The following is a 10,731-nucleotide window of genomic DNA, read 5'->3' as shown; positions in this document are numbered from 1 at the left end:
TATATATATATATATATTATTTTTTTGTGAAAATTATGAGTGCTATCAATGATATACAATAAATAATATAGGGTTTTATTAGATTTCAGATAAATCAATATATCAAATATTCAATGAACAATATTTGTTATTGATATGATTGTCTTATATTCTAAATAGATTAATTCCTTATATGATATCATTAGTTATACAAAAAAAATAAATATTCCTAAATTGAATTTAACTTTAAAATAAACAAGAGAAATATCAACTTGTAATAATCTAATTTAAAAGTCTATACATCTATCCTCAATAATTAAAATTTTCCAGAGTTGAAAGGCATATTATAAAATCCAAAAGTGCTAAAGACTTTGCAAGTCAACGTTATGACTTGTTCTACTCTCCTAGTTATTTACAACACGTGGAGGACACATATACACGAGTGATAAAATAAGTATCCTAACATATGGGATAACACCTCTCTATCAATTAAGAGAGAAGTACCTCAAAACTAACATAAAAATAAAATGTTATGATACTTTTATTTTTCTAAATTAAAATAATATGACGCTTTTTATTTTTTCAAATATAATAATGTAATACTTTTATTTTTAAATACAAATGTAAAAAACCAATAATTTATTCTGAATGACTATATAGGAAATATAAATCATGTGTCATATTATTGGTGTCTCATTTCTATACTAATTTAATTAAAAAATAACAATTAGATAAAAAGAAAAATGATAAAAATAGAAAATAACCTTTTTTTATATTATTTCAAGAATATGATTGAAATAATTTTTTTGGAACACTATATATATATATATAGTCATTTCAAGTTTTTCTTTTAGGCGAAGAATCATTCTAATCATTCAAATGTTTGTTTGTTCTAATTTTATCTTTAAAAAATAATAATTAAAGTGACTATTTGAACCCCGATATAAGATTTTTAAAGACAAATTTCAGTTTGTTATTTTTCAAAAATCAAATTTATAAACCAAAAGAAGTTGATGTAACACTCTAATTTCATAGAAAAACCACTTGATGGTCACTGTAGAGGACTTTTATCTTTAATTTTAATACACAGTTCATGAAAAAAGGACACTAATAGAACCTTTTATAACACTTGAAGGGTTACAACAACTCTTACAAGTGTCTCATATGTGTTATAAAACTTCCGCTTAAACTACATATTCACACTAACAACATCCAAATATGCCAAATCAATCTTAAAATTAAAACAGCTCAAAATAATTAACTGAAATAGAAAGACTTATAGAATATAAGATAAACATACCTACCTCATAGCTCCTTTTAGAATTGATTTGGTTCACATAAACATTAATTAAATCTAACAACAACTCATGTTAAATATGATTATGTGATATAGGTATGTGCAAAATTCTAAATTAATCTTCACTTAATTTGAAATTTTAATTTTCATTGAAGATCTTTGCTATAGAGATATTCTATATCTCTATTTTGTCAAAAGATAACACAAAAAGTTATGTGAATGGGTTTCCCTGTAATAAGCGACCACAGATGAAAAATAAATCAATATTTACTGAAGTTCTAAAACTTATGTGAATGGGTACCAACGAAATTACTCTTAAAATTTCTTATTGAGAAGTTATTGCGTGGTGACAATTAATAACTAATTGTCATAATTTATATATATAACCAGTTATAATTGGTTAACTGCACTAAATTTAAGGAAAATATAAACGAGGGTATGAGACTATGAGTGTATATGTTAATGAGTACAAAACAAAAATTTCACATTAGAAAATTGTGTAGTCTAAGAGTTTAAAAGTTTTGATTTCCAATACAATATTTCAATTTTTTTAATTAATGTTAAAGTCTCCTTAATATGAACTCCTTCCATTTTATATGTTTTGATGTTTAAGGTTATATATAGTTTCAAAACCATTAAATAATATTAAAAGTTAATATAATTTAACTAAAATAAGCTCACTTAATTTATATTAATATATGGAATAATAAATTTATGAAGTCTACACGTAAGATATAGAATAAATATGAGGTAAAAAGAATTATAAATAGTTTTTTAATAGGAAAAATGTATATATTAATAGTATAATATATTTTTTATATAACATATGCATTATCTACAATTTATTAAAATTATCATTAAATTTTAAATAAAAATAATATAAATAAATTATACGTAATATCTATACTATTAATAAAGGGAAAACACAAAATAACCATTCATCATGGTGTCATTTGTGTTTTCCTATTTTGTCCTCAATATCTTTTTATTTCTACCAAAAAACCATATAATATTATTTTCTTATTTTATCATTATTATCTTCTTATTTTAAAAGTGTATTTAAAAAATTGAATATTAGACCAATTGAATAAATTCAACCGTAAATTTAGTGAAAAAAATTATATTTGAATTTATAAAATCCAAACTATATATTACAAACGATAGGAAACCGGATTGACAGGCATGACAGTGCATGTCAACACGCTAGTGTTTATAACTTTTGAAGTGTATGTGCAATGTCAATTTTTATTAAAATATAACTCAAACTGATCTAAAACTGCATATAATATTTGGATGGATGTCTTAATGTAAGCAAATTACAAATTAATTATGTTTTTGGATAGAACATTTTACCTAAAACCTAATTCAAATCGAGGCAAACACCCTTGATATTAGGTCGTGGCCTTAATACAAAAAAAAGGGTCTAAACACTATTCACAAAATTATAAAAAAAAAGTAGTGTGAATATGCTTATAAGTCTTACTTTAATTAAACTTATAATCTCTATGAGTTCCACTTGACCCGTTAAGGTTGTTTCATTACCATTAATCATATTTACCACGTTATTACTGATCAAAGAAGTCGCTGATTCCCCTTAAGTCGTTGATAATAATCATTACCAACGGGTGTTGGTTCAAGTGGTACATGTTTGATTCCCCTTAAGCAAGAACCCGGGTTCGAGTCTTGTGGATGGAAAAAATGTCCGTTGGGAGAGTTAGCCCCACTTACCTGTAGGAAACCAAAAAAAAAATAAGTCGCTGATAACCCTTCAAATTACTCCCATAAAATATTTATTAAGAAAAAAATATATATACTAACAATTAATACTTGTTATATTGTCATTGTACTATTCGTTTTTTATGTTTAGACTCCCAAATATAAATATGTACCCAAAAAAGAAAAAATGTACCAAAAAATATAAATAATATATATAGATGGTGGATGATGTATTAATTGTCTATAAAATTTTACAATATCAATACATATATATTACATAATATTTATAACCCAATATGTTGTATGAAATGTGATTGGCAAGAATTTGGAATAACAATATAACCAAGAATTTAATGACGATGTTGATAAAGTATCACAAAAAAGAGGATCAGCATAAATAATGATAATATACTCATGTTTTAATTTATCCACCTTCTTGAAATATATTTTGAACTATATTTTAATATTTGGATTGATATTGTATTAGGCTAGTTAGAGTTAGCTTTAGTGGTTTTAGTTAGTTAAGCTTTAAGTTTTTCTTATCTTTCTCATTCATGAATGTCTTATCTTTCTTGTTCATCAAAAAATTTGTCAATGCCTCCTACCATTTTAACATGGTATCAGAGCAATAATTATTATTTTGATCACTTCCGCTTATGGCTTCATCTTCTAATATTCAACAAAGAATCATCGTCATTCTCAATGAGCCACACATGTGAAACAATAACTTTCTTGCAAGAGGTTCATGAATCTGCTAGAGGAAGACTTTGGTATTTACTATTGATCATTTCACATGGACTTTCTTGGCCTCAAAAAGGCTATGTTCCAAGGTCATCATATCAAGCTTCATACTCTACTTCAAATTGAGACTCTAATATCATGGATGAAAGCGGCCAATTATTGAAGATTATCTACATATTGTAAATGGTCATAAATGTTGAATTTATTTGAAGTACATTGTTTTCATTATTGATTATGTTCCCAATGAAGCATTGCATTTCAAGATTCTAACTCTTTCTTTTGCAAGACTTTCTAAAGCATTCATTTTGTTGTTGCTACACTTTCAATCATATTTTCTACTACTCAAGATAATAATGACTATTCTTTTAAGCCTTCCAAATCAAGTTCCAATTGTTATAGTTGGTTCCATTTCTTTTCGTGCCCTTCTTGTACATGAAAGCTTTAATGCTTTGGGCTATGATTTTACTAAAGATGAATTCTTCATCATTTACTCCCCCAATTATTTCATCCATTATGGTTAGTTTGGTTGCTTAAGCTTCTGTCAAAATATATGGTTAAGCTTTAGATGAAGTTGCTGCTGCATATGGTAGTTAAGCGTCAATATTGCTTCATAATCAGATTTCAAGACTGGGAGATAAGGATTCACTCATCACCTAGAGGAGGTACTAGAGTATATGGTCGTGTTCAACACAATTATTTCAAGTTTGGAATACATATACATTCCAGCTTGAGGAGGGCTGTTGAAATATATTTTGAACTATATTTTAGTATTTGGTTGATATTGTATTATGCTAGTTAGAGTTAGTTTTAGTGATTTTAGTTAGTTAAGCTTTAAGTTTTTCTTATCTTTCTCATTCATGAATGTTTCATCTTTCTTGCTCATCAAAAAAATTTATTAATGTCTCCTACTATTTTAACACACCTCAATAAATATGATGAAGGGATTAGGGAACAAGTAATGTTCAAGATGCCTTCGGAAACTTTTAAAGTCAAGGCTAAATTACTTTGTGGTTGAAACCATTAAATACTCAGAATTATGATTGAATATTTATCATTAGCAATTGGACAAGAATTTGTTGTGTCGAAGTATGTCATCATGTCTACTTTTAAGTTCCAACCAATCAAAATATATCATATCAATTAAAAAGTTAATATTCATAATTTTAATTAATTCAATTGTTCTTAACAATTTAGGTATGTATCGAACCACTCACATGACAATAATTTATTAAATTAAATTTTGAAAAAAATATGAATACATTGATAATGTATGAGTTTTATATAGTGATAATGTATCATTGATCATTCATACTTAATTATCATTGGCTCTTTAAAGAAAGTAATACAAATAAATAATGAATAATCTAATGATTGTGTATGAATCTTTATATTAACGATACATAAATATTATAATATAAAATTAATAGGATATATTATTGGTTTGAGTACACATGTATAGACGTATAGTTGTGAAGAAGAAATTGAATTTATGATGCTAGCAACCAGAAAAAGGAAATGACAGAATCCAACGGGATATTGATGTTGGTTATGGCTGAGCCTACCCGTGTTCGTTATGGAAAATGACAAGCATGAGTAACATAAGATAAAGTGAACCAATGCAGATACCGTCTTGCATTTATTCACCTCCTTCACCTACAATCCTACATGATATTAATGATAAGATTTAATATGTATATACTGTAAGTGTTTTTATACTGTCAGTAAATTATCAACTACTAATTTGTTAGTCATTATTGACTCTCAAACAAAAGTAATGCAAATCAATGGTGGATAATATGTTGATAGTGTAAAAAACTTTACACTGTCAGTGCATAGATTTTAAACTCTCAATGATATTAGGTATTTTTTAAATAATATGAAATGATTTTGTTGTAAATCAATAAGATCTTGATAACAATATTTTAATTCTAATTTAATTTTAAATGATAGTATCAAAAATCATAAAATGTACTTATTTCTAAATGTGACATGCAATCTCCATACAAGTTTTTCTCAAAAGATACATTTTTTAAAAGATAAGTTAGTACAAAACAATCTCATCAAGGTATCTTATGGCCCATTATCGTAAACTAATAGCTTAGAAATTATTAGTGACTTCTACGTTTTATTGGAAAAAGAAATTTATGTGAAAAAAGAATAATAGAATTTCAATACAGAAATCAAAGACCGAACCTCTAATTTATTATTCTTATGAAATCAATTGGTTATAAATTGAGTTGAATTTCGTTGTTAGTGATTATAACTTTTTACATGATAAAGGGTAAGGCTATTCAAATTCTGAAAAGCCTATGCCTATCATGCTTAAATCATATTTTTTCAGACTACAAAAAAAGAAAATAAAGTTAACAATATGATTAACTAGCGAATACTCCGTGTAACGAATGAGTTCTATTGATTTTTTTTGTGTAATTCATAATTGAATATATTAAGTAAATGCAATTATGCACTCACTAAATAATTTTGTTCAAACTATAAATAAAAATTATATATATTTACACGTACTTTAAAAGGATTTTTTGTACTATAAAATATTTTTATGAATCTACAATTATTGATGATAAGAACTAATGATTCATTGATAGCAAGGGATGACAATAGTTAAAAAAATTAATGAGAGAAGGAATTTGGGTAAAATTTGAGCATAAGTTGAGTTGAGATCTCAATTGTTTTTATGTATTTATACCAACTTAATGATCAGAAGAGTTTTTTTGGTAATAATGATAACAAGATTTTTTTGGTAATAATAATGACAAGATTCTTTTGGTAATAATGATAACAATATTTAAGATGAATGAAATCAAAATATAATCCTTGATTTGTGCATTATTTATTAGCAAGGTAGATTTTGAGAGAATTATGACTCTCAAGCACGATTGTGTTGTAAAAATTGAATAAATAAATATCAAATGTTAATTCATGAAGACATTTTAAGACAATAGCTCTCACGCAATATAGTGTTGTTAAAATTATATGATAATTGTTGATAAGCAATGATAATACACCCACATATAATTTATGTTCTTACATTCTCTATATCTCAAATTTAAATTTGATATGGAATATATATTTTTGTCTATTTTCATAAAATGGAGTATACTATATTATTTAAGAGAGAAACATATATATAATAACAATACTATATTGCCTCCCTCTTTATTACATTCTCACCCACTCATAGCTTTATTTCTATTTAGTTATCTTTCAGCATTATAAAGTCTAGCACTACCCATAAAGGAAAGAAAGACATGGAATGCATTTCAGGCAACATGGGCAAGGGTTTGAAGGAGTTCTGGAAGAGGAAACGTAGGAGCTATCGAAGATTATATGGATCGGGTCGACGACAAAGAATGGACACGGTGGAGCTAGGAGGAGGAACCAGTACCACCACCGGAACACGGCGGAGGAGAAGGTGGAGGATCAAGATATCCCGTAAGATAAAGATCACAAAGATTTCATCACCCAAGAAGATGGTGATGTGGCTAAGGGATGCATATGTGAGTATGATGACTAGTTTAGCGAATTCGAAAGTGATGACCATTTGTGCCTCCGTCACCGGGAACGGTGGAATAAGAGAGTTTGGGAAGAACCCACCACACAACCAGGATTATGACAAGATGGTTGCACACATGTATAAGTCCTTTATAGCTGCACAAGGACAGTTGGTGCCTTAAGAAGTTGTTTTCCCAGGTGAGTGACCTGAACATGTTATTTGTGGTTTGAGTTTTTCAGGATAAAGGGAAAAAAAATAATGATCGAGAATCATGAAGTACATTTATGATATAGTTCTGAATTTCATTTCATTTGTTTTATCTCTAAAATTCAACTCACAGATGAATATAAAATTACATAATATTTCTTTCAAATTCATATTTGTGATTGATTAATTACGAATGAATTTCAATTCAGCCGGAGTCAGTGGCTAAATTCTTATCTTCGTCACAAATCGATTATTTCCGATGTAAAATTAGTTGAAAAGTTAATGTTTTCTTTAGTGGCACCTTATTTATATATATATATATAGTTATCCTAAAGATTTCAATGCAATGTGTTCAGCTTGTAGAAAGATTGTTTATGTAAGCATCGCCAGGGTCTTCATGCAGCCAAAACCAAATCCTCAAACATAAGTTTTTGATTGCCATATTTTATAATTTTTTTAGAAATTAAATACAGCAAAAGGCCAATTTTATACATTTCATGGAAGATGAATGATAACACTTCCAACAAATTAAATCCTAATGAATATGAAAACCAAGATGTTATTACATAATCTAAGATCACTTATCTTAATCAAATATTCATCATCATAATGCAATGACTTAGAAACAAATAAATTTATTTTAAATCGAAATATGGTTGCGGCAGCGATCCTAAGCATAGTTATTAAAACCGTATCGTACCGGCTGGTTCAACCGGAAAACCGGTGAACCGGGCCTCTAACCGGTACAGTACAGGTGTTGAACCGGCCAAGTATCAAAACCGGTCAAAACCGGTGAACCGGCCGGTATTTTACTAAACCGCCGGTTTATACACATATTTTTTAAATAAAAAAAAACTTAAAAACTTAAAAATTCATTACAAGGTGACACATATTTTCAACCATTCTTCAATCCATTCAAGGCACATAATTCCAAGACATACTTAGATTACACATTTTGGTTCCTAACGTGACATTTGTGTAATCTTGGAGTACTGTCTGGAGATAGGATTTAGTAGAAAAGTATAATATTCATATGAGACAACTTTGACTCATTGGTGTTAAATGTTAAAACTCTAATTTTATTTGTTTTGTAGGATGAGTTGTGAACTTATGTCATTTATTTATATTTTGCGGTTGTTAAGTGATACTTTTGGTTTGATATATGTTTTTTAATTTAGACTTTGAATTTGTTAAAGACTTAAAGTTGTTTATTTATGTAAATTTTGAGTACATTATAAATATTGATTATAAATTTGAGCTACCTATTTGGAATTTTTTTTGTTATAGGTTTATATATATATATAAATATAAGTAGGTATGTCCGGTTTAACCGACATGCGGTTTAATTACTGAACTACTGGTTGAACCACTGTACCACTATAGCAGTACCCTGACCGATTTGATAACCGGTACGGTTTTAACAACACTGATCCTAAGCCATCTCATAACTTCTCATGAAAACTTTTGTATAACATAACTCTTTCTCTATGGAAAATGATAAATAATTTTTAGGTAGAAATAAAGTGACATGTGCAACATATGTTAACAAATAAAATAATAGATATCATTGATTATAAAAAATGAAAACATTAATTTCAAAATTACAAATTTTAATATATTTAATCAAATAAATTATTTATTTCATAATCAATTTCTATGTGATTTCACATTTTGAAATTATTGAATGATCAATTCGTTGTCAATATTGTTGAACATTTCTCGTTAAATATAAGTCACTAAACAATCATTCATTCATGCATCTTTCATTAGATTACGCAACTTATTTTTCACAATTTTCATAATTGAAAAACTTCTTTTACAGTTATATTGCTAACTTCAAATGAAAATAAACTAATGAATAATGTATCTTCCATTTTCAATCAACTTATCTGAAAGGTTATTGATTTATTCCAAAGAAGCAAATTTAACACTATTATGCATATCAAGTATCAAGTTGGTTATCAAACATCACCAATTTAGTTGAACAAAACTCATGTGGATAAAACTTTACAAATTCAATAAGTTTTTATATGTCAAAACTAGAAAAAAAATTAGTTAGACTTAAATAAGACATACAACATCATGTGGATAAATTTTTTGCAAATTCAATAAGTTTTGCTATGTGAGAAGCTAGTCAATATGTAGAGAATGCAAAAGATTATTTTGGAGCTTTCTTCATATGGAGAAACAATGCAACACAAATTAGTTCTCACTCCAATGACCTTCTAACAAAGACATTGGAGCTTTCTCCATCTATTTATGTTTTGTCTAAGTTGGAAGTTGCTAACATTCATTCTCTATCTTGAGGAGCTGGTGAAATATATTTTGGTGTTTATAGTTAATATTGTATCGGGCTAGTAATTAGTTTAAACTCATTTAATTTTTAGTTGATTAGTTAGTTTTGGTTGTTAGGTTAAATATTATTCCTTCCTTTTTCTATACAATTTTTCTTTCATTTTATATAATGTCTTCATATAAGTTTGTAATTCATTTAATCAATAAAATGTACCATTGATCTTTAATTTCTAGTATTAAGATTTAAGAGCATCATTTTCCAATGAAATTATCATTTTTAAATCCTTAAACAATATTTTTTATCGCATTTATTACCTTTCTTCTAACACTCCATATTGACTCAAACTTTAAGAAAAGTTAAAATCATGGGTGATTGTAGAAAATATAAGGGAAATCTAACTAATTTCATTCTATTGAATGTTGCCGTCTCAAAAGCACATTTCATTTACTTCAAATTTTATTCTCAAACACAATATAAAATCACGTATTAAGTTATAAAATATAATCTAATTTTGACTAATTTCACCCTATTAAATGTTGGTATCTAAAAAGTACACTTCATTTCCTTGAAAATTTATTCTCAAAGTATTTTAAAATATTTACACTTCAGACAAATCCTTATGCCTTTAAAATGAAAAGATAGCAGTGACATAATTTCTTATATAATATCATGAATGACAATTTAGGCAATGAAATTTATTTTAAAGATCTGATCAAGAAACTCAGTTTTTTTATTAAATTCTTAATTATAGTCTGTGAATTATTTTGTTATTTATCATTTAGTACAGGAAGACAAATTGTTTATGTGATTTCAATATGAATTTTAATGTGTTTACAAAAGCACTCATCTCTCTAGAGGAGTTAGAATAGTTGGTAGAGTTAGGGATCATAAAGTGTGAGAACGTAGATTCAAATTCAGAGAGTTGCACAATCTCCTCTCACTCTCCACATAGCCTATATTCAAATGTTGTTACCGTATCTTACA

At 27.2% G+C, this 10,731-nt stretch overlaps 1 protein-coding gene across 1 annotated transcript; it reads left to right on the top strand.

The window, feature by feature from the left end:
- Positions 1 to 6,929: 6,929 nt before the first annotated feature.
- LOC109340809 lies at positions 6,930 to 7,488 on the top strand. Its single transcript, XM_019578550.1, has one exon. The coding sequence runs from the start codon at positions 7,000 to 7,002 to the stop codon at positions 7,423 to 7,425; it is 426 nt and encodes a 141-aa protein (XP_019434095.1). The 5' UTR covers positions 6,930 to 6,999; the 3' UTR covers positions 7,426 to 7,488.
- The last annotated feature ends 3,243 nt before the right edge of the window (positions 7,489 to 10,731 follow it).

This window comes from Lupinus angustifolius, unplaced genomic scaffold (genome assembly GCF_001865875.1).
Source record: "Lupinus angustifolius cultivar Tanjil unplaced genomic scaffold, LupAngTanjil_v1.0 Scaffold_260_6, whole genome shotgun sequence".
Taxonomy (NCBI): Eukaryota; Viridiplantae; Streptophyta; class Magnoliopsida; order Fabales; family Fabaceae; genus Lupinus; species Lupinus angustifolius.
Note: the sequence above shows the minus strand (reverse complement) of the source record. Positions and strands in the feature narration are given on the sequence as shown.